Source organism: Phyllobates terribilis, unplaced genomic scaffold, assembly GCF_046119375.1.
Source record: "Phyllobates terribilis strain yellow unplaced genomic scaffold, ASM4611937v1 Scaffold_2__4_contigs__length_985480577, whole genome shotgun sequence".
Classification (NCBI taxonomy): domain Eukaryota; kingdom Metazoa; phylum Chordata; class Amphibia; order Anura; family Dendrobatidae; genus Phyllobates; species Phyllobates terribilis.
The window spans coordinates 922,332,541-922,358,383 of record NW_027362762.1 but is presented as its reverse complement, the minus strand read 5'-3'; the positions used below and the strand labels follow the sequence as shown (position 1 = coordinate 922,358,383).

The following is a 25,843-nucleotide window of genomic DNA, read 5'->3' as shown; positions in this document are numbered from 1 at the left end:
TTGTAGATCTAGATTGAATGATCTCTCTGAATTAAATTCACCCTTTCAGATTTAAGGGGAAAAATCAAGAACCAGTATATGGTAACCCCAGGACGTTGCATAATAGTTCTCAAGTCCTCCCAAAAAGTATTAGTCCATTGATGGGGATATCCCTCTGACTTGAAGAATGTTGATGTTGACTCCATTGAAGCATCCATAACTATGTAAGTTTTGCAGTAAATGTGTATAATTGTGAGATGTCCTTTTTCTGTTCTCTGAAGGTGACCGATGGCACAGAATGTAGACCGTACAGTAATTCTGTTTGTGTAAAAGGGAAATGTGTCCGTACCGGGTGTGATGGAATTATAGGATCCAAGCTTCAGTTTGACAAATGTGGAATTTGTGGAGGAGACAACTCCAGCTGCACTAAAGTCATGGGAACCTTCACCACCAAAAGGTATTTGTTTTGTATGGTGTATATACATTTTCTATAGAACTAGGAAAAACATTCCTTAAATTGAATTTTAGAGAAGGTCATGAAATATTCTGATAAACTACTTGATGGATTTGTGCTTTGAGATGTAATTCAGATGTTCTCGGGTTGAAACTGACCTCGTATTGATGGTTTCATAATGGGGTACCAGCCTATGAAAGTCATGAATGATGGATGGATTGATTTTGATTAATTAGCCCACTGATTCATGTGATCTTTGTCTCATGAGCCGTTGAGTCTACATTATTTTCATTGAAGACAGAATTACATTTCATGTACAGATGGCAATAAACATACTAAATCTAAAATATACAACCGTAAAAGATTATCCTCCACCCTGTCTGAAGTCAGTTTAAAGATTGTCTAAAACTGATTATACACATTTATATTATCTATATGATAACATACGAATGGCAACTTTTATTTATTTTTTGAGGGGAACATCTTAAAAATCAACCTAAAAAGAAATGACTCTATTAATTCCTCCAGTAATTTTTCAATGGGGTAAAATAATACGGGTCTATTAATACGACTGTTCAAGTAACAACCATGTAGATTTTTTTATTTTTATTACTTAAAGAGAAACATTTGAACAAAAAAACGATAAAAACCAACTTTGCTACAAACCAAACTTTGTACAGTTTGTTTATAAAGTGCTAAACATGCCCCTGTATTCTTTTTAGTACTTCATTGTGCTTTTTTAGGGGGAAACTTTTTTCATCATTATTAAACTTTATATAAACATTTTTCTTGAAGCAGCAATCATGTGATTTCTTTTTTATTGCTTTGAAATAAATAATTTCAAAATGCAGTAATGTTTTAGGTCACGCCTTTGATACTTATGGCAGACAGTGGGTTCTTTGCAGGTCCCCAGAAGACATAAGAAAGCATTGGAACCTTGCATGTTTTAACAAAGGGAGTGGGACTCACTCTATTAGAGAGCCTTGTTGCCAAGTTTGATCCAAAGCTCCCAAATATTTGAGGGTTTTGAGTTTTTTTTATGTGGATTTCGGAGAATTTCTACCCCAAAAACTCAGCAAACATGCTCAGTTGAACACACCCATAATCCATAACCACCTAACATATAAACACACAGGCAACACCTTAGATGCTATGCTCATTATTGACCAGGGCATCTAAGGGGTTGATTGTTCTCTTGATCGTTGCTTAATGTCAAAGTCACGGCTGTCTGGACATCAGGAACATATAGAGCACAGTCTTTCAAACTTCTTTCAAAGCACCACCATAAAAAGGCATTTTTTCAGAAGAAGTAACCTTTTTGACAGTTGTAAAAAAACAACAATATGATGGTTGTTAAGAGATTAATAAGTCTCCCACATACTGCAGGTTCTAAGTAGAATAGGACCCATGCATAATACTCTCCGGACGTTGTACAATTGCCTCAAAGTGTCTGTGTTTCCAATAGTGACAGGAGAGTAGAGGCACAGACTTATTTCCTTTGAGAAGAAAAGCTCAGACGTTTTGAAATTCAACATAACCAATCCTCTAAAATTGGGGGAAAATTAGGACACCACCACACATTACATAGTTGGCCGATTCTGCCATAATTGGTGGTTTTGACATTTATCCAATGTATATGTGTAAGACCTGTCATGAGAATGACGGAAGTTGTCATTTTAAGCAAATGATTTAGGCTCACGATAGACGGGATGTCTACAACAGTGTCTGTCTGAGAATCCCAAGGACCATGTACATTCATTATGTAAAGACATTTAACAAATCATTTTTTAACATTTATCATAAACAACTTCACCTTTAGATTTAGTGACCCTAAAATAGGGTAAAAAAAATCCCTCTCTATCTTTTATCAAGGTCATCTGACCTGAATTCTCTGAATCTATACTTTTATATGGTATTCCTTAATAGTTCAGGTATGATGTCCGGATTCACCCAGGACGCAGGCTACAAGGTCATAATTTCTAGACACCATTAGGTTTTAGGCTAACAGAATAACTCCTTATCTTATTTTCCAAGAATATTTTGTTTTTACCACATAAGTCTCCATGGGTTAGAAATACTTAACTGTTCCGAATCCTGGTTCTGCGCTCCCACATGGGAATGAAGCGGGTCCGGTGCTACGCTACTCTGGTCGCAAGCGCCGCCATTGTCCTGGCCCTGGAGGCGGAGCTACTTCATGTGCAGGGAGATGGTCCCAATCTTGTGGAGCATCGCGTTCTGGTGTTGTGGGATGTGTAAGGATGCGGGATGCTGTTGTGTCTGGTACTGAGCAGTGGTGGGATTATGTTCAGTTTGCTGCAGAAGTTAGCAGGGAGTGGCTGTCTGGGGATGATTGGGAGGTAATCAACACCTGATCATTAGGCGGGCTATTTAACCCTGCTCCCTGCTCAGTCCTTTGCTGTTTATTGCAGTTCCCTATGTGCTTGGTGGTGAGTGGTGCTTGCATTAGGTTTTGATATCTTTTCAGGGGTTTTCTCATTTTCTCTTCTGGTTTCACTTCCTGGGGTTCTTGCTGATGTACTCACCTGGTCCATGGCTAGTCAGAAGCCGCGTCAACAGACGCCAGCTGTCTGGCAACAGTGGGCCTGGAAAGGGCTCTGCCAAAGTCCCCCTTTAATTTACTGGGAGCTGGGTGAAGAGTATTCCCAGCCCGCAAGGACTCGCCTAGCTGGGCAGCTTGTGCCAAGTGTGTCTGTGGCTGTGCCTTTGCTGGTTTGGTGCTGGTCTCGCTGGGTCCCTCTGCAAAGTGCATAACATAAACAGAGGTTTACTCGCTGACAGGTAGAAGAGTCCAGTGCAATGAATAGTGTTGAGCCACCCCCGTAGTGTTCGAGTTCGGTTCGGTTCGTCGAACACCCGTGTGTTCGCCGAACTGTTCGTCGAACTGTTCGTCGAACACCTTCGAACACCGTTAAAACCAATGGCAGGCAAACAAAAACACATAGAAACACATAGAAAACAACTTCAAAGGTGTCCAAAAGCTGACAAACTGCTCAGAAGACACAACTAACACATGGAAAAGTGACAAGTACATATAGTCATGCGAAAAGAAAAGAGGTGGAGGAGTAAAAGGAGGGGGAGACACAGATATAGGCATGTCATGCCCTTCTAAAATCCAAAAAGTGAGAAGCCGACACGTTCAGTCCGCTCCTGCCCGTGCCACCTCCGTGTCGCCGGGTTTGTGCCAGAGCCGCGGTGAACCCTGACGGCCAGCCCCCCTCTCCCAATACTGGTGCCTGTCCGCTGGTGGGTCGAGCGAGCCCCCCTGTGGTGGAGGCAGCTCTAAGCTTTTTAATTTAAATTGTCTCTCTAATTTGAATAAATACACATTAAATCCATTTACAAGGATCTATTGGAGGGCAAGTCTCATGCCAGCAGCCGCGTAATTCCAGCTCCAGTAGCGTCCACTAAAGCTGCTGCAGTTAAAAAGCTTTTATAAGGATCGAGCTCGGCTGTCCACCGCAAGGCATCCTACTGCCAGTCCCAGCCCCTATGCCTTGGGGTGCCTCCTGATGCTCTTCACTGAGTATCCCGTGGTCCCGAAGCATTTCCTTTGAAAAAATGAAGTGTCCAAACTACAGGTGGTGTAGCTTGCTTAACAGCCGGGATAATCCGCTGACTAGCAGACACTGCTACTAGGCACAAAGTATTTCCTGGGCTAGATGCAGTTAAAAATTTGTAATTAGATACTCTCGTTGGATGCTGAGAAAGCATTCCATAGAGTCTCCTGGCACGCCATATATGATTCTCTTAAAAAGCTTGGGGTAGGGGTCTAGGGGACCCTTTTATAGCCAAAATCACGGCCCTGTATCGCAATACGTCACCTAGGCTGAAGATAAATGGAACTGTAGCACCCTGAGGGCTCGGTTGCTACAGAGGTATTGTACCTCACCCAGAGGTGTGATATCTCACTCTCAGGTAAGGATGTAGTGTGGATCAGGACCCGACACCTGCATGCATTACACCACATTGCCGTGGGGCAGGGCGACCAATATGCCCCTGAGATGGGCACGACAGTCCCTGTCCCTGGCTGGAGTGGGGGGAGGGAACACTGAGGAAGGGGAACCCTGTAGTGCAGGAGCAGGGAGGAAGCAGTTCCTGGGTGCATTGAGAAGGGAGTATAAAAGGTGGGCACCATCTTAGTTCAGTGCAGAGAAGTCTGAGCAGAAGTGGCAGGGAGCAGGGGCTCTGCATGAGCTCTGCTCCGGAGGCGGGCCTAGTAACAGAGGCCCAGGCCTGGAAGAGGGAGAAGGAAGGAAGAGGAGCGGAGAAGGCTCCAGGAACGAGGAACGAAGGGATCTCAGGGGTGCGGACGGGCAAGTCGCCACCGCACGCCCGAATCCACCTGCGTGGAGGGGTCAGGCCAAAGGGGGAGACCGGTCCCCGAAACTAGTGGAGGCAGGAAACGACCCTCAGCTAGAAACAGGAGGCTGTGACATTTTATGTGGCGCAGCCCCTCGCTACACCCGCTAGGAAGGCACCACATAGGGTCAGGGAAACTGGCGCCAAGTTTACCAAGAGGAGGCCCGAGGCAGCCGGACAGAAGGGTTGGTAAGAAAGGCCAGACAAAGGACACACAAAGGGGGTCCTGTGAAGCACTCCAAAGTTATCTGGGAGTTGTCTGAGCCCCTCACCTGGTGGGCACAGTACGACGTGAGCAGCCGTTACCTGCAGACGTGGTCTGGATAATAAGAACTGTGAGTAAAGGCCCTGGACTGCATCACTGACTCCGTGTCATTACTGCTGCTGCCCTGCACCATCATCCCCATACACTGCCCTGAGGCTATACTCCTCCCGTGGGGAGTTATGCTACGCTCTGCTGCACCCACAACACCAGCCTCAGCGGTCTGCCCTGGAGCGGCGGTTCACTCTGACCGCAATCCACGGGTGGCGTAGTCGGACATTTAAACATCAAAACCACATAAATAGTTCCGCCACTGGTTTGACCGCCCTGAGCCACGGAATCGGGTTGCCGCCACGGAGACTACAACCACCAGCATCCACCAAAAAGGGTCCGGCTCCGGGTGTCCCAAGGCCCAGGGGGCGCGTCAGAACATTTTCATCACCTTTCACAATCACCAATGGGACAAGGCAGGGATGTTCTCTGTCCCCTCTCTTATACATCCTAGTGACGGAGCACCTGCTCTCATCAATTCGCCATAACCCCAATATTAGGTGGATTGAGGTTGGAGGCACCGAGTACAAGTGCTCTCTATTTGCTGATGATGTCCTAGTATATATCACTCAATCACATATATCCATCCATGCTGTTATGGCTGAAATAGATCACTTTGTTACATGGTCAAATTTTAAAATCAATGCAGCGAAGTCTGAGGCCCTCGATGTCTCCCTCCCCAAATCCATATAGGATTCCATCCAGTCCAACTTTCCCTTTGCCTGGCCCTCACAGGGTATCAAATACTTAGGAATTCCTATTCATAGAGACCTCTCCCATCTATGTTATCTTAATTTTGGGCCCTTTATTGAACAACTCCATACAGACCACGGTTGGCAAGTTAGAACTGTAAGATTCACTACGTGAACCACTGGTGTTTTGTGGAAAAGCACATGTACACTGTGTTCCAAATTATTATGCAAAAAGTGTTTAGGAGTGATAAGGGAAGAATTTGTTTGTTTGTCAGTTAAACTCATTGATGGTGATGTGTGTCAGGGCTCTTTATATCACTGTAAGCAATTGCAGACACCTGTGCTAATTAGTTTGGCAGGTGTGTCCAATGAAAGGCAAGACTACTTAAGAAGGCTGTCTCACATTATTAAGCAGCCTACATTTTCTGCCAAAATGGGAAAGAAAAAGGATGTGTCGGCTGCTGAGAAGCAACAAATTGTGGAGTGTTTAGGTCAAGGCATGACTACAATCAACGTTGTGCGATGATCAGGATGAAGTGTCTTGGCAATCAAGAAGTATGTAGCTGATTCACAGTACACACGTGTGCGTGCTGATAAGGGCAAATTGAGGACTCTTTCCTACAGGCAATTACGTCAGGTTGAAAGAGCAGCGGCAAAAAAGCCTTGTCATAGCAGCAGACAAGTTTTTGAAGCTGCTTGTGCCTCCAACGTCCCCCGAACAACAAGATGCAGGGTCCTTCAGAGGTTTGCAGCTGTGCATACGCCATCCTGTCGACCTCCTCTATACACTTCACACAAGCAGAAACGGCTCCAGTGGGCCAAACATTACATGAAGACTGATTTCAAAACTGTTTTGTTCACGGATGAGTGCCATGCAGCGCTCGATGGTCCAGATGGATGGAGTGGAGGATGGCTGGTTGATGGACACCCACGCAAACACGGCTACAGCGCCAACAAGGAGGAGGTGGAGTAATGTTTTAGGCTGGAATCATGGGGAGAGAGATTGTCGGCCCCTTTAGGATCCCTGAAGGCGCTAAAGATGAACTCCATAATGTATGTGGATTTTCTCAAACAGCACTTCCTGCCATGGTTCAAGAAGAAGAACCGTGTATTTCACAGCAAGATCATTTTTCTGCATGATAATGCACCATCTCATGCTGCACATAAAACATCTGCATCTCTGGCTGATATGGGCATAAAAGGGGACAAACTTATGGTGTGACCCCCATGCTCCCCTGACCTCTACCCCATTCAGAACCTTTGGAGCATCATTAAAAGGACTGTCTATGATGGCGGAAGGCAGTTCACATCTAAGCAACAGCTCTGGGAGGGTATTCTGTCCTCATGCAAAACAATTGAAGCAGAAACCATCCAAAACCTGACAAATTCAATGGACAAGAGAGTTCAGAAGCTCCTTTCGAACAAGGGGTCCTATGTGAAAATGTAACATCACCTAGAATAAAATTTCGAGTTGAAAACTGTTTGATTTCAGTTTCTAACAACCTGCTAATGCTTATAATTTCAAAAATGACCATTTTTTTGGTCTTTATTAAAATGAAAAGGTTGATCGAAAAGTTTGGGGGATCTAAGAGTGTGGCAACCCAGTAGTCATGATTACTTCGAATTCTGCCAATATGAGGGTCATGCTGCAGGTAGTGCAGCAAGAAGGCACTTATGTGTCTTGCGCATCTCGGAGCCCCAAAATTATTTTCCGGGCTAGATGCAGCTAAAAATTATTATTAATTTTAAATCTGGTGAAGCTTTAGTATAGATGGCCTAATAGGATCAGTGCTGAACACTGCTACAAAGCCCAAATTATTTTGCAGTCAAGATACAGATAAACATGATTAGTAATTTTAAATCTGGTGGAGCTTATTATAGATGGCCTAATAGAATCAGTGCTGCACAATGCTACAAAGCCCAAATTATTTTCCAGCCAAGATACAGATAAACATGATTAGTAATTTGAAAGCTTAAAACGGTTGGTAGGGTGATTTTAACCAATCATCAAGCTTTTACTCTCCCCAGGATGACACAGGGGTAGAAAAGTCGTTTCGGATCCATGATTTGTTCATCTTTATGAACGTGAGTCTGTCTACATTATCAGTGGAGAGTCGCATGCGCTTATCTGTCAGCACACCACCAGCAGCGCTGAACACACGTTCAGACAGAACGCTGGCTGCGGGGCATGACAAGATCTCCAAGGCGTAAGTGGCTAGCTCCGGCCATTTATCCAGATTGGAAGCCCAAAAAGAGCAAGGGTCCAGTGACACAGTCGTGGCTTCAATGTTTACTTGGAGATACTCCTGTACCATCGTCTCTAGGCGTTGACTATGTGTCAGACTTCTTGTCTCCTGTGGCCTTGCAAAGGATGGGCTAAAAAAGTGGTGAAATGATTCCGCAAAATTGATGTTACCAGCAGATACTGTGGTTCTGTTACGGTTTGAGTGCTGAACACTTGACGGTCCCACTGTTGGCAAGTTGGAACTGTGAGATTCACTACGTGCACCACTGGTATTTTGTGGAAAAGCACATGTAAGATTCTGCAACAGTCTCTGCTGATACTCCTGTATGCGTGCATCCCTTTCTATGGCAGGAATAATTTCTGCAAATTTACTTTTGTACCGGGGATCTAACAGTGTGGCAACCGAGTAGTCAGGATTATTTCTAATTCTCACAATTCGAGGGTCATGTTGCAGGTAGTGCAGCAAGAAGGCACTCGTGTGTGTTGCGCATCCAGGAGCACCAAGTCCCTGTTGTGTTGGTGGCGAGGTAACAATCATGCTTCCTTCCTCTGTCCTCTCCCCCCAACCTCGCACAACAGAAATGTGATCAAGGTCTCTCTCATCTGATGAGTCTTCCATCAGTTCGTCCTCCACTTCTTCCTGGGCTCCTGCACCTTCCTCACTAGTTTGGCTGCTACCATGCGCCCTGGTAAAACCATCTCCCCCACCCTCACATGCCTGCCGCCTTGGTGCTGCCGACCGTCTGGACCTTGCAGATGTTAGCCCTTCCGCATACAACTCCTCCTCCTCTACTTCCTCCACCTCCTCTTGTGCCACCACCTGACTCCGAATTCTGTTTAACATGTGCTCCAGCATGTAAATCACCGGAATAGTCATGCTGATAATGGCATCGTCAGCACTAAACATCTTCGTCGCCATTTCAAAACTGTGCAGAAGGGTGCATAGGTCCCTGATCTGAGACCACTCCTCCAGCGTGATTTGCCCCACCTCTGGATCTCGTTGGCCCAGGCTATACGTCAGAACGTATTGCACCAGGGCTTGTCGGTGCTGCCACAGTCGCTGCAACATGTGCAGAGTTGAATTCCACCGGGTAGGCACATCGCATTTTAGCCGGTGAAGTGGCAGGCCCAACGACTTCTCTAGAGATGTAAGTCGCTGAGCTGCGGGATGCGAACGGCGGAAGTGAGCACACAGCGACCGTGCCCTCTGCAGAAGGCCATCTAGTCTGGGATAGTGGGCTAAAAATTGCTGGACAACCAGGTTCAACACGGGAGCCATACAAGGCACGTGTGTGACATTGCCCCGGCGAAGGGCCGCACCCAGGTTTGCAGCATTGTCGCACACGGCCTTCCCTGGTTTCAGGTCCAGTGGAGACAACCATTCATGAAATTGGTTCTCCAGAGCTGACCACAACTCCTCAGCTGTGTGACTCACATTTCCCAGACATTTCAATGTAAAAACCGCCTGATGACGTTGAGCCCTACTGCCAGCATAGTAAGGAGGTGTGCAGGATCCCTTCTGCGCAGTTAGAAAGCTTGTAGCATGACCAGACAGGCTTTGGGTGCAGGTGGAAGACCGAGAGGAGGTTGAGGAGGCAGAAGCAGTGGAGGAACTTTGACATAAAGAGGATTGACGCACAACTCGTGGGGACGGCAAGACTTGGACAGCAGCCCCTTGTCCTGCTGTCACCATAGTTACCCAGTGCCCAGTCAGCGACATGTAACGCCCCTGTCCATGCCTACTCGTCCAAGTGTCTGTGGTGAAATGCACCCTGTCACACACAGAGTTTCTCAAAGAAGCGGTGATGTTGTGTGCGACATGCTGGTGGAGCGCAGGCACACCTTTCTTTGAGAAGTAGTGCCGACTGGGCATCTGGTACTGGGGCACTGCAACGGACATAAGGTCTCGAAAATCCTCTGTGTCCACCAGGCGGAAAGGCAGCATTTCTGTAGCCAAGAACTTGCAGATGGTGAAATTCAACCTCTTAGCTTTCTCATGGCTAGGAGGAAATGGTCTTTTACTTGCCAACATCTGAGGGACCGAGGGCTGGCTATTGTGCTTAGACGGGGTTGATAAGGGTGTCCCCGGCAAACTGCCGGTCTGTGAGGAAGATGCAGGCAGACATGTTAGGTTGCCTTGATCCAAAGGTGGTGCTATCGATGTCGGACAGCGCTCAACACCAGCTGGTGTTACCACCTCCAAAGAAAATGATGACCTGCCAATCACGCTGGCTGTTGCGGGTAAAGAGGTGGCAGGTCTGCGCCCCAAAACAGGTGTGACTGCTGTCCCCCCAGTCACAGAGGATGAAGAGGCCGCGGATGCACAAGATATGGCAGACGGTGGTTGGCCCGGCCGGCTAGGCCGCATTGTAGCACACTAAGCTTCCCACTGCAACTTATGCTTCATGTCCATGTGCCGGTTCATGCATGAAGTACTCAAACTATGTATTTTTTGGCCTCTACTTAGCTTTTGCTGACAAATGTTACAGATAACACGAGTTGGGTCATCTTTATCGATCTGAAAAAATGCCCAGGCTATGCAAGGCTTAGCACCCATGCGACCTGAAGAGCCACCACGACTTGTGGTGAGAGACAGAGTTGTGTTTGAGGATGCAGTTGTTGACGTGCTTCCAGTACTACGTCTCTGTCCAGGAAGGCGCAACCTGACCTCGTCGTCACTAGCATCTTCCTCCACCTCCTCTGCTGACCTCATCTCTTGGCTGACTGTGGGTTGACAGTAAGTGGGATCTCCAACCTCATCATCATCACCCTGTGCGTTATCACACCCGTCGTCTTCAGAGCCAACCTGTTCCTGCCCTGACAAAAAACTAAAGTTGTCGCTCCAATCAGGTATTTGAGTCTTATCATCGTCTTCCTCATTGTCTCCACCAACAGGAGTTACAGTTTGGGAATGAGGGTCTACATTATGGTCAGAACCTTCTGCGTCTGGTCCTGGATCCGACTCATAAAGATTCTGGGCATCAGTGCAGATCATTTCCTCGTCTGGATTCACAGAAGCGCTGGAGTCGACCTCTGATTCCCAGGCTATAGTATGAGTAAACAGCTCTGCAGACTCAACCATCTGTTCTACCTCATACTCAGACGGGCAGCTGGAGATTTGGGAGCTGTGAGGAAGCAAGTGCGATTGGGGTGACACCTTTGAGGACTGGAGTATTTGTGATGTTGAAGTTGATGTGGAGGAGAGCCCACTTAAAGGAGCACTTGATATCCGTTGAAGCACCTGCTGTTTTTGTGCCTCATCTGGAATTTGTAGCGATTGGCGTGGCCGTAAGAAAGGGATCTTATCACATTGTCCGCTAAAAGAAGTAGACATTTTAGTTTGGCTGGAAGATGGTCTTTCTTCTGCAGATGTTACTGTTGCTTTAACACCTACCCCACGGACACAACATTTTTTCCCCTTCCCAACACGCCTATTCCCCTTTCCACCAGCAGCAGGCCTTTTTCCACTCATTTTGGTAGTTAACTAATTAACAACTCTGGAGTTGTTTGCACAAAAAAACAATGGATGGGAACCGAGCAGAGCTGAGTGGCCAAACTGTGGTATTAGGCCAAAACTATTGGCTGGGTTAGATGCAGAAAAAAATTATATTCAATTTGCAACCTGATGGAGGTCAGTATAGATGGACTAATACAGAAAGTCCCACACACTGCTAGAACGCCAAATATTTTTTCAGAGCTAGATGCAGAAAAAATATATTCAGTTTGCAACCTGATGGAGGTCTGTATAGATGGATTAATAGAACAAGTCCCACACACAGCTAGAAGCACAATATTTTTTCAGAGGTAGATGCAGAAAAAAATATATTCAATTTGCAACCTGATGGAGGTCAGTATAGATGGACTAATAGAGAAAGTCCCACACACTGCTAGAACGCCAAATATTTTTTCAGAGCTAGATGCAGAAAAAAATATATTCAGTTTGCAACCTGATGGAGGTCTGTATAGATGGATTAATAGAACAAGTCCCACACACAGCTAGAAGCCCAATATTTTTTCAGAGGTAGATGCAGAAAAAAATATATTCAGTTTGCAACCTGATGGAGGTCAGTATAGATGGACTAATACAACAAGTCCCACACACAGCTAGAAGCCCAATATTTTTTCAGAGGTAGATGCAGAAAAAAATATATTCAGTTTGCAACCTGATGGAGGTCTGTATAGATGGATTAATAGAACAAGTCCCACACACAGCTAGAAGCCCAATATTTTTTCAGAGGTAGATGCAGAAAAAAATATATTCAGTTTGCAACCTGATGGAGGTCTGTATAGATGGATTAATAGAACAAGTCCCACACACAGCTAGAAGCCCAATATTTTTTCAGAGGTAGATGAAGAAAAAAATATATGCAGTTTGCAACCTGATGGAGGTCAGTATAGATGGACTAATACAACAAGTCCAACACACAGCTAGAAGCCCAATATTTTTTCAGAGCTAGATGCAGAAAAAAATTATATTCAGTTTGCAACCTGATGGAGGTCAGTATAGATGGACTAATAGAATGATGCTATGCCCAAAAGATTTTACTTCACTAGGTGCAGTAAAAAAATTGGTATTCTATACACAGGTTGTATATCTTGCAACACAGATAGGCTACTCCACTGACTAACACACTCTGCAATAGGCCAAAAAGGATTAGCTTTGCTAGATTCAGCCAAATGCTGTGAAAAAAACTTGCACAGCACTGGCACAGACCTGCCTGGCAAAAACTGATAGGAACTGATGTAACCTAGTCCTGAAAAGGACTCCAATTGCAATTAGTCTTTACTCCCACAATCTATCTATTTAAGAGCACAGACCTGCCTGATAAAAGTCGTAGGAAATGCTGTAACCTAGTCCTTAAAAGGACTTCAATCACAACTATTCCCTACTCCCAAGCTATCTGTAGATTTGTGCGAAAATTGGCTTGAAATTAACAAGGTATAGCGCACACAGCAACAGCGGTGCCGTCTAACACGCAGCTGCAGCAGTGAGAAAATGGTGGCGACGGGGAAAATGGCTTGGTCTTATAGGGCAAGGACATGTGACATACACTGCCAATGACACATGCCCTTGCTTGTGTGAAAAAAAGCACTTTGCTCCGTGTGTGCGCTGCTGATAGGCTGACAGATTGCACCTCCCCACTGTAAATGCGGGAAAGAGAAAAAAAAAATGGAGATCTTCATTGTTCCTGCAGAGATCCATCCCCTGCCCCTCCCCCCACCCCGCTGTACACTCAAACTGCGTATTAACATTAATTTTCATCATTACTGAGAAAAAATCCAGTTATGATTTTGGTGCACGAACAGTTATCGAACATAACCTCGAACAGCCGAATTTTTCTCAAATTGTTCGTGTTCGCCGAACGGCTCGAACACCGCCCAAAACAGCTCGAATTTGAGATTGGCGAACAGTTCGAGTAGAACAACGCTCATCTCTAGCAATGAACTGTGAATACTTTACTCACATAAAGTGGTCAAAGAGGACATACAAAGTCAGCAGAATAAGTTACATGACACACGGCATCAACATGTTTCAGATGACTGTGCACCTCTAATCATGTTGGACTTTTCTACTTCATGATTTCCTATGCCTTGACGAGGCGTCTCCAAGCTCTGGATATCATTTACATTGAGATGGATTCAATTCCTTCTTTTACTCACTGATCCCCTGCACCAGCGCTGGCTCGCCGCCACTGCACCAGGTCTTTGTTCCTAGGCTGCAATGTTGTTGTGATGATTTCACCAATACTGAGCTCAGCTCGGAATGCAGTGATAGCCGACACTAGAACACTTAGCCCTGTGATTAGCTGTAGTGGTCACATGCGCTGTAGTCATAATGTCACTGCTTCAGCCTATCAACATAGCCCAGGCTCTGTATCAGGGATCAATAAGTAAACTTCTGCTTGCTACTTTTTATCTGTGGGAGCATATGGAGCTAAAAAAATGTTCTTGGAAAACCCTTATAAGCAAAAATGTCCCCAAAGTTTACAATTCCTTGACTAGAAGTCAATTATGGTCTTTCTTGAACATTCAGCACGACGCTAATAGACATCTTCACATCACATTTCCCCGAGACTGCAAAGGTTGGTTTTAATCTAATGTGTTCCGCCCATCGACACCGCTCTAAATCCTCAACGCAATGGAGCTAAACTGAAGGTATTAAAATGGAACTTGGAAAGATACGGCAATAAGGAAGCCTTATCCTGCAAAGCATCTCCCTTCACTCGACTATGAAAGGCGCTGAATTTACCGGGGCTTTTTCTTCCTACAAATACTGATGGAAGACTCAGTACTTCTAATGTAAAAAAAATACAATTTGAGAGTGAATGAAAAGTGAATTTCTTAGCCTGCAAATTGGCCTTTACTGCATGCACTGCTAACACTTTTCGCTTGCTGAAATGACTTTGGATCTCAATCTATCCCATTTTAAAGAGTCATTTAAATGTTACAGAACTCAATAAAGCGATATAATTAGGTAGGACTTATGCCGCAGTTTTAAAACCCTCGATACTAAGAACCTAAGAAGCAAAAAAGTGTTAAGAAGTTATGTAACATCTTTCTAACACTAGACAGAGTGAATCCATTATTTAGGTATTTACATATTTTTCATTAAAAATTTTCATTTAATATTAGAACTGAGCAAATGGTAAATAGAGATTGCCTCCGACTTTGTTCTTGGAACCAATGCTGGTAGATCCAGATCTCCATTACTTGGTCCCTGAAAAATATTAAAATGAGCCCCCATTCTGGTGCTTTATTTTGCCACCCACTGGTAGTTGTAACTTTTTTCCCTCCATTCCATTTTCTCTACCCTTGGGCCCATTCCCCGATTTTCAAGTTTTAAATCAATATAGGGAAAAGTCTACTCTTCACAGGTTCTCATCACCCAAGAGAAAAAGGGATGGGGATTGGTCCAACCATACTTTTAAATCGAAATTTTGCATTAATATCAGAACTAAGCAAATGATTAGTGTTGAGCCACCCCCGTAGTGTTCGAGTTCGGTTCGGTTCGTCGAACACCCGTGTGTTCGCCGAACTGTTCGTCGAACTGTTCGTCGAACACCTTCGAACACCGTTAAAACCAATGGCAGGCAAACAAAAACACATAGAAACACATAGAAAACACCTTCAAAGGTGTCCAAAAGCTGACAAACTGCTCAGAAGACACAACTAACACATGGAAAAGTGACAAGTACATATAGTCATGCGAAAAGAAAAGAGGTGGAGGAGTAAAAGGAGGGGGAGACACAGATATAGGCATGTCATGCCCTTCTAAAATCCAAAAAGTGAGAAGCCGAGACGGCCAGTCCGCTCCTGCCCGTGCCACCTCCGTGTCGCCGGGTTTGTGCCAGAGCCGCGGTGAACCCTGACGGCCAGCCCCCCTCTCCCAATACTGGTGCCTGTCCGCTGGTGGGTCGAGAGAGCCCCCCTGTGGTGGAGGCAGCTCTAAGCTTTTTAATTTAAATTGTCCCTCTAATTTGAATGAATACACTTTAAATCCATTTACAAGGATCTATTGGAGGGCAAGTCTCATGCCAGCAGCCGCGTAATTCCAGCTCCAGTAGCGTCCACTAAAGCTGCTGCAGTTAAAAAGCTTTTATAAGGATCGAGCTCGGCTGTCCACCGCAAGGCATCCTAGTGCCAGTCCCAGCCCCTATGCCTTGGGGTGCCTCCTGATGCTCTTCACTAAGTATCCCGTGGTCCCGAAGCATTTCCTTTGAAAAAATTAAGTGTCCAAACTACAGGTGGTGTAGCTTGCTTAACAGCCGGGATAATCCGCTGACTAGCAGACACTGCTACTAGGCACAAAGTATTTCCTGGGCTAGATGCATTTAAAAATTTGTAAGTAGATACTCTCGTTGGATGCTGAGAAAGCATTCCATAGAGTCTCCTGGCACGCCATATATGATTCTCTTAAAAAGCTTGGGGTAGGGGTCTAGGGGACCCTTTTATAGCCAAAATCACGGCCCTGTATCACAATACGTCACCTAGGCTGAAGATAAATGGAACTGTAGCACCGAGGGCTCGGTTGCTACAGACGTATTGCACCTCACCCAGAGGTGTGATATCTCACTCTCAGATAAGGATGGAGTGTGGATCAGGACCCGACACCTGCATGCATTACACCACATTGCCGTGGGGCAGGGCGACCAATATGCCCCTGAGATGGGCACGACAGTCCCTGTCCCTGGCTGGAGTGGGGGGAGGGAACACTGAGGAAGGGGAACCCTGCAGTGCAGGAGCAGGGAGGAAGCAGTTCCTGGGTGCATTGAGAAGGGAGTATAAAAGGTGGGCACCATCTTAGTTCAGTGCAGAGAAGTCTGAGCAGAAGTGGCAGGGAGCAGGGGCTCTGCATGAGCTCTGCTCCGGAGGCGGGCCTAGTAACAGAGGCCCAGGCCTGCAAGAGGGAGAAGGAAGGAAGAGGAGCGGAGAAGGCTCCAGGAACGAGGAATGAAGGGATCCCAGGGGTGCGGACGGGCGAGTCGCCACCGCACGCCCGAATCCACCTGCGTGGAGGGGTCAGGCCAAAGGGGGAGACCGGTCCCCGAACAAGTGGAGGCAGGAAACGACCCTCAGCTAGAAACCGGAGGCTCTGACATTTTATGTGGCGCAGCCCCTTGCTCCACCCGCTAGGAAGGCACCACATAGGGTCAGGGAAACTGGCGCCAAGTTTACCAAGAGGAGGCCCGAGGCAGCCGGACAGAAGTGTTGGTAAGAAAGGCCAGACAAAGGACACACAAAGGGGGTCCTGTGAAGCGCTCCAAAGTTATCTGGGAGTTGTCTGAGCCCCTCACCTGGTGAGCACAGTACGACGTGGGCAGCCGTTACCTGCAGACGTGGTCTGGATAATAAGAACTGTGAGTAAAGGCCCTGAACTGCATCACTGACTCCGTGTCGTTACTGCTGCTGCCCTGCACCATCACCCCCATCCTCCGCATACACTGCCCTGAGGCTATACTCCTCCCGTGGGGAGTTATGCTACGCTCTGCTGCACCCACAACACCAGCCTTAGCGGTCTGCCCTGTAGCGGCGGTTCACTCTGACCGCAATCCACGGGTGGCGTAGTCGGACATTTAAACATCAAAACCACATAAATAGTTCCGCCACTGGTTTGACCGCCCTGAGCCACGGAACCGGATCGCCGCCACGAAGACTACAACCACCAGCATCCACCAAAAAGTGTCCGGCTCCGGGTGTCCCAAGGCCCAGGGGGTGCGTCAGAACATTTTCATCACCTTTCACAATCACCAATGGGACAAGGCAGGGATGTCCTCTGTCCCCTCTCTTATACATCCTAGTGACGGAGCACCTGCTCTCATCAATTCGCCATAACCCCAATATTAGGTGGATTGAGGTGGGAGGCACCGAGTACAAGTGCTCTCTATTTGCTGATGATGTCCTAGTATATATCACTCAATCACATATATCCATCCCTGCTGTTATGGCTGAAATAGATCACTTTGTTACATGGTAAAATTTTAAAATCAATGCAGCGAAGTCTGAGGCCCTCGATGTCTCCCTCCCTAAATCCATATAGGATTCCATCCAGTCCAACTTTCCCTTTGCCTGGCCCTCACAGGGTATCAAATACTTAGGAATTCCTATTCATAGAGACCTCTCCCATCTATGTTATCTTAATTTTGGGCCCTTTATTGAACAATTCCATACAGACCACGGTTGGCAAGTTAGAACTGTAAGATTCACTACGTGAACCCCTGGTGTTTTGTGGAAAAGCACATGTACACCGCGTTCCAAATTATTATGCAAAAAGTGTTTAGGAGTGATAAGGGAAGAATTTGTTTGTTTGTCAGTTAAACTCATTGATGGTGATGTGTGTCAGGGCTCTTTATATCACTGTAAGCAATTGCAGACACCTGTGCTAATTAGTTTGGCAGGTGTGTCCAATGAAAGGCAAGACTACTTAAGAAGGCTCTCTCACATTATTAAGCAGCCTACATTTTCTGCCAAAATGGGAAAGAAAAAGGATGTGTCGGCTGCTGAGAAGCAACAAATTGTGGAGTGTTTAGGTCAAGGCATGACTACAATCAACATTGTGCGATGATCAGGATGAAGTGTCTTGGCAATCATGAAGTATGTAGCTGATTCACAGTACACACGTGTGCGTGCTGATAAGGGCAAATTGAGGACTCTTTCCTACAGGCAATTACGTCAGGTTGAAAGAGCAGCGGCAAAAAAGCCTTGTCATAGCAGCAGACAAGTTTTTGAAGCTGCTTGTGCCTCCAACGTCCCCCGAACAACAAGATGCAGGGTCCTTCAGAGGTTTGCAGCTGTGCATATGCCATCCTGTCGACCTCCTCTATCCACTTCACACAAGCAGAAACGGCTCCAGTGGGCCAAACATTACATGAAGACTGATTTCAAAACTGTTTTGTTCACGGATGAGTGCCGTGCAGCGCTCGATGGTCCAGATGAATGGAGTGGAGGATGGCTGGTTGATGGACACCCCACGCAAACACGGCTACAGCGCCAACAAGGAGGAGGTGGAGTAATGTTTTGGGCTGGAATCATGGGGAGAGAGATTGTCGGCCCCTTTAGGATCCCTGAAGGCGCTAAAGATGAACTCCATAATGTATGTGGATTTTCTCAAACAGCACTTCCTGCCATGGTTCAAGAAGAAGAACCGTGTATTTCACAGCAAGATCATTTTTCTGCATGATAATGCACCATCTCATGCTGCACATAAAACATCTGCATCTCTGGCTGATATGGGCATAAAAGGGGACAAACTTATGGTGTGACCCCCATGCTCCCCTGACCTCTACCCCATTCAGAACCTTTGGAGCATCATTAAAAGGAGTGTCTATGATGGCGGGAGGCAGTTCACATCTAAGCAACAGCTCTGGGAGGGTATTCTGTCCTCATGCAAAACAATTGAAGCAGAAACCATCCAAAACCTGACAAATTCAATGGACGAGAGAGTTCAGAAGCTCCTTTCGAACAAGGGGTCCTATGTGAAAATGTAACATCACCTAGAATAAAGTTTTGAGTTGAAAACTGTTTGATTTCAGTTTCTAACAACCTGCTAATGCTTATAATTTCAAAAATGACCATTTTTTTGGTCTTTATTAAAATGAAAAGGTTGATCGAAAAGTTTGGGGGATCTAAGAGTGTGGCAACCCAGTAGTCATGATTACTTCGAATTCTGACAATATGAGGGTCATGCTGCAGGTAGTGCAGCAAGAAGGCACTTATGTGTCTTGCGCATCTCGGAGCCCCAAAATTATTTTCCGGGCTAGATGCAGCTAAAAATTATTTTTAATTTTAAATCTGGTGAAGCTTATTATAGATGGCCTAATAGGATCAGTGCTGCACACTGCTACAAAGCCCAAATTATTTTCCAGTCAAGATACAGATAAACATGATTAGTAATTTGAAAGCTTAAAACGGTTGGTAGGGTGATTTTAACCAATCATCAAGCTTTTACTCTCCCCAGGATGACACAGGGGTAGAAAAGTCATTTCGGATCCATGATTTGTTCATCTTTATGAACGTGAGTCTGTCTACATTATCAGTGGAGAGCCGCGTGCGCTTATCTGTCAGCACACCACCAGCAGCGCTGAACACACGTTCAGACAGAACGCTGGCTGCGGGGCATGACAAGATCTCCAAGGCGTAAGTGGCTAGCTCCGGCCATTTATCCAGATTGGAAGCCCAAAAAGAGCAAGGGTCCAGTGACACAGTCGTGGCTTCAATGTTTACTTGGAGATACTCCTGTACCATCGTCTCTAGGCGTTGACTATGTGTCAGACTTCTTGTCTCCTGTGGCCTTGCAAAGGATGGGCTAAAAAAGTGGTGAAATGATTCCGCAAAATTGATGTTACCAGCAGATACTGTGGTTCTGTTACGGTTTGAGTGCTGAACACTTGACGGTCCCACGGTTGGCAAGTTGGAACTGTGAGATTCACTACGTGCACCACTGGTATTTTGTGGAAAAGCACATGTAAGATTCTGCAACAGTCTCTGCTGATACTCCTGCATGCGTGCATCCCTTTCTATGGCAGGAATAATTTCTGCAAATTTACTTTTGTACCGGGGATCTAACAGTGTGGCAACCCAGTAGTCAGGATTATTTCTAATTCTCACAATTCGAGGGTCATGTTGCAGGTAGTGCAGCAAGAAGGCACTCATGTGTGTTGCGCATCCAGGAGCACCAAGTCCCTGTTGTGTTGGTGGCGAGGTAACAATCATGCTTCCTTCCTCTGTCCTCTCCCCCCAACCTCGCACAACAGAAATGTGATCAAGGTCTCCCTCATCTGATGAGTCTTCCATCAGTTCGTCCTCCACTTCTTCCTGGGCTCCTGCACCTTCCTCACTAGTTTGGCTGCTACCATGCGCCCTGGTAAAACCATCTCCCCCACCCTCACATGCCTGCCGCCTTGGTGCTGCCGACCGTCTGGACCTTGCAGATGTTAGCCCTTCCGCATACAACTCCTCCTCCTCTACTTCCTCCACCTCCTCTTGTGCCACCACCTGACTCCGAATTCTGTTTAACATGTGCTCCAGCATGTAAATCACCGGAATAGTCATGCTGATAATGGCATCGTCAGCACTAAACATCTTCGTCGCCATTTCAAAACTGTGCAGAAGGGTGCATAGGTTCCTGATCTGAGACCACTCCTCCAGCGTGATTTGCCCCACCTCTGAATCTCGTTGGCCCAGGCTATACGTCAGAACGTATTGCACCAGGGCTTGTCGGTGCTGCCACAGTCGCTGCAACATGTGCAGAGTTGAATTCCACCGGGTAGGCACATCGCATTTTAGCCGGTGAAGTGGCAGGCCCAACGACTTCTGTAGAGATGTAAGTCGCTGAGCTGCGGGATGCGAACGGTGGAAGTGAGCACACAGCGACCGTGCCCTCTGCAGAAGGCCATCTAGTCTGGGATAGTGGGCTAAAAATTGCTGGACAACCAGGTTCAACACGTGAGCATACAAGGCACGTGTGTGACATTGCCCCGGCGAAGGGCCGCACCCAGGTTTGCAGCATTGTCGCACACGCCCTTCCCTGGTTTCAGGTCCAGTGGAGACAACCATTCATGAAATTGGTTCTCCAGAGCTGACCACAACTCCTCAGCTGTGTGACTCACATTTCCCAGACATTTCAATGTAAAAACCGCCTGATGACGTTGAGCCCTACTGCCAGCATAGTAAGGAGGTGTGCAGGATTCCTTCTGCGCAGTTAGAAAGCTTGTGGCTTGACCAGACAGGCTTTGGGTGCAGGTGGAAGACCGAGAGGAGGTTGAGGAGGCAGAAGCAGTGGAGGAACTTTGACATAAAGAGGATTGACGCACAACTCGTGGGGACGGCAAGACTTGGACAGCAGCCCCTTGTCCTGCTGTCACCATAGTTACCCAGTGCCCAGTCAGCGACATGTAACGCCCCTGTCCATGCCTATTCGTCCAAGTGTCTGTGGTGAAATGCACCCTGTCACACACAGAGTTTCTCAAAGAAGCGGTGATGTTGTGTGCGACATGCTGGTGGAGCGCAGGCACACCTTTCTTTGAGAAGTAGTGCCGACTGGGCATCTGGTACTGGGGCACTGCGACGGACATAAGGTCTCGAAAATCCTCTGTGTCCACCAGGCGGAAAGGCAGCATTTCTGTAGCCAAGAGCTTGCAGATGGTGAAATTCAACCTCTTAGCTTTCTCATGGCTAGGAGGAAATGGTCTTTTACTTGTCCACATCTGAGGGACCGAGGGCTGGCTATTGTGCTTAGACGGGGTTGATAAGGGTGTCCCCGGCAAACTGCCGGTCTGTGAGGAAGATGCAGGCGGACATGTTAGGTTGCCTTGATCCAAAGGTGGTGCTATCGATGTCGGACAGCGCTCAACACCAGCTGGTGTTACCACCTCCAAAGAAAATGATGACCTGCCAATCACGCTGGCTGTTGCGGGTAAAGAGGTGGCAGGTCTGCGCCCCAAAACAGGTGTGACTGCTGTCCCCCCAGTCACAGAGGATGAAGAGGCCGCGGATGCACAAGATATGGCAGACGGTGATTGGCCCGGCCGGCTAGGCCGCATTGTAGCACACTGAGCTTCCCACTGCAACTTATGCTTCATGTCCATGTGCCGGTTCATGCATGAAGTACTCAAACTATGTATTTTTTGGCCTCTACTTAGCTTTTGCTGACAAATGTTACAGATAACACGAGTTGGGTCATCTTTATCGATCTGAAAAAATGCCCAGGCTATGCAAGGCTTAGCACCCATGCGACCTGAAGAGCCACCACGACTTGTGGTGAGAGGCAGAGTTGTGTTTGAGGATGCAGTTGTTGACGTGCTTCCAGTACTACGTCTCTGTCCAGGAAGGCGCAACCTGACCTCGTCGTCACTAGCATCTTCCTCCACCTCCTCTGCTGACCTCATCTCTTGGCTGACTGTGGGTTGACAGTAAGTGGGATCTCCGACCTCATCATCATCACCCTGTGCGTTATCACACCCGTCGTCCTCAGAGCCAACCTGTTCCTGCCCTGACAAAAAACTAAAGTTGTCGCTCCAATCAGGTATTTGAGTCTTATCATCGTCTTCCTCATTGTTTCCACCAACAGGAGTTACAGTTTGGGAATGAGGGTCTACATTATGGTCAGAACCTTCTGCGTCTGGTCCTGGATCCGACTCATAAAGATTCTGGGCATCAGTGCAGATCATTTCCTCGTCTGGATTCACAGAAGCGCTGGAGTCGACCTCTGATTCACAGGCTATAGTATGAGTAAACAGCTCTGCAGACTCAACCATCTGTTCTACCACATACTCAGACGGGCAGCTGGAGATTTGGGAGCTGTGAGGAAGCAAGTGCGATTTGGGTGACACCTTTGAGGACTGGAGTATTTGTGATGTTGAAGTTGATGTGGAGGAGAGCCCACTTAAAGGAGCACTTGATATCCGTTGAAGCACCTGCTGTTTTTGTGCCTCATCTGGAATTTGTAGCGATTGGCGTGGCCGTAAGAAAGGGATCTTATCACATTGTCCGCTAAAAGAAGTAGACATTTTAGTTTGGCTGGAAGATGGTCTTTCTTCTGCACCTACCCCACGGACACAACCTTTTTTCCCCTTCCCAACACGCCTATTCCCCTTTCCACCAGCAGCAGGCCTTTTTCCACTCATTTTGGTGGTTAACTAATTCACAACTCTGGAGTTGTTTGCACAAAAAAACAATGGATGGTAACCGAGCAGAGCTGAGTGGCCAAACTGTGGTATTAGGCCAAAACTATTGGCTGGGCTAGATGCAGAAAAAAATTATTTTTAATTTGCAACCTGATGGAGGTCAGTATAGATGGACTAATAGAACAAGTCCCACATGCTGCTAGAAGCCCAAATATTTTTTCAGAGATAAATGAAGAAAAAAATTATTTTTAATTTGCAACCTGATGGAGGTCAGTATAGATGGACTAATAGACCAAGTCCCACACACTGCTAGAAGCCCAAATATTTTTTCAGAGCTAGATGCAGAAAAAAATTATTTTTAATTTGCAACCTGATGGAGGTCAGTATAGATGGACTAATAGACCAAGTCCCACACACCGCTAGAAGCCCAAATATTTTTTCAGAGCTAGATGCAGAAAAAAATTATTTTTAATTTGCAACCTGATGGAGGTCAGTATAGATGGACTAATAGACCAAGTCCCACACACCGCTAGAAGCCCAAATATTTTTTCAGAGCTAGATGCAGAAATTTTTTTTATTCAATTTGCAACCTGATGGAGGTCAGTATAGATGGACTAATAGACCAAGTCCCACACACTGCTAGAAGCCCAAATATTTTTTCAGAGCTAGATGCAGAAAATTTTTTTATTCAATTTGCAACCTGATGGAGGTCAGTATAGATGGACTAATAGACCAAGTCCCACACACTGCTAGAAGCCCAAATATTTTTTCAGAGCTAGATGCAGAAAAAAATTATTTTTAATTTGCAACCTGATGGAGGTCAGTATAGATGGACTAATAGACCAAGTCCCACACACTGCTAGAAGCCCAAATATTTTTTCAGAGCTACATGCAGAAAAAAATTATTTTTAATTTGCAACCTGATGGAGGTCAGTATAGATGGACTAATAGAACAAGTCCCACACGCTGCTAGAAGCCCAAATATTTTTTCAGAGATAAATGAAGAAAAAAATTATTTTTAATTTGCAACCTGATGGAGGTCAGTATAGATGGACTAATAGACCAAGTCCCACACACTGCTAGAAGCCCAAATATTTTTTCAGAGCTAGATGCAGAAAAAAATTATTTTTAATTTGCAACCTGATGGAGGTCAGTATAGATGGACTAATAGACCAAGTCCCACACACTGCTAGAAGCCCAAATATTTTTTCAGAGCTAGATGCAGAAAAAAATTATTTTTAATTTGCAACCTGATGGAGGTCAGTATAGATGGACTAATAGACCAAGTCCCACACACCGCTAGAAGCCCAAATATTTTTTCAGAGCTAGATGCAGAAAAAAATTATATTCAGTTTGCAACCTGATGGAGGTCAGTATAGATGGACTAATAGAATGATGCTATGCCCAAAAGATTTTACTTCACTAGGTGCAGTAAAAAAATTGGTATTCTATACACAGGTGGTATATCTTGCAACACAGATAGGCTACTCCACTGACTAACACACTCTGCAATAGGCCAAAAAGGATTAGCTTTGCTAGATTCAGCCAAATGCTGTGAAAAAAACTTGCACAGCACTGGCACAGACCTGCCTGGCAAAAACTGATAGGAACTGATGTAACCTAGTCCTGAAAAGGACTCCAATTACAATTAGTCTTTACTCCCACAATCTATCTATTTAAGAGCACAGACCTGCCTGATAAAAGTCGTAGGAAATGCTGTAACCTAGTCCTTAAAAGGACTGCAATCACAACTATTCCCTACTCCCAAGCTATCTGTATATTTGTGCGAAAATTGGCTTGAAATTAACAAGGTATAGCGCACACAGCAACAGCGGTGCCGTCTAACACGCAGCTGCAGCAGTGAGAAAATGGTGGCGACGGGGAAAATGGCTTGGTCTTATAGGGCAAGGACATGTGACATACACTGCCAATCACACATGCCCTTGCTTGTGTGAAAAAAAGCACTTCGCTCCGTGTGTGCGCTGCTGATAGGCTGACAGATTGCACCTCCCCACTGCAAATGCGGGAAAGAGAAAAAAAAATGGAGATCTTCATTGTTCCTGCAGAGATCCATCCCCTGCCCCTCCCCCCGCCCCGCTGTACACTCAAACTGCGTATTAACATTAATTTTCATCATTACTGAGAAAAAATCCAGTTATGATTTTGGTGCACGAACAGTTATCGAACATAACCTCGAACAGCCGAATTTTTCTCAAATTGTTCGTGTTCGCCGACCGGCTCGAACACCGCCCAAAACAGCTCGAATTTGAGATTGGCGAACAGTTCGAGTAGAACAACGCTCATCTCTACAAATGATAGACATTGCCTCCAACATCAATCTTACAACCAATACTGGTAGATCCAGATCTTCATTACTTACTTCTAATTGTGAGAGAGGGGTTCATGACAAATATCCGAATCAATCCCTATTATCATGCTTCATTTTGCCACCCACTGGGTTTTGGTATTTGTTCCCGCTATTCCATTTTTTTCACTCTTGGGCCCATTCCCTAAATCTCAATATAGGCAAAAGTTCTCACAGTTCTTCACCACCCAATAGCAAATGGGATGAGGCCAACGATGGCCAACTAAGGGCCCTACAGCATTTACATTTAATATAAATGCCCTTGGTTGGTTGACTTACATCCATCGCTGCTA

The 25,843-nt window shown here is 46.0% G+C and overlaps 1 protein-coding gene across 1 annotated transcript in view; it reads left to right on the top strand.

Moving 5' to 3' along the window:
- The window catches only part of ADAMTS5 (ADAM metallopeptidase with thrombospondin type 1 motif 5), a 171,046-nt gene that overhangs the window by 128,005 nt on the left and 17,198 nt on the right, over nt 1-25,843 (top strand). Inside the window, exon 7 of the mRNA XM_073668294.1 lies at nt 261-436. Within this exon, the coding sequence (XP_073524395.1) occupies nt 261-436 (176 nt within the window). The remainder of the gene's footprint in view (nt 1-260; nt 437-25,843) is intronic.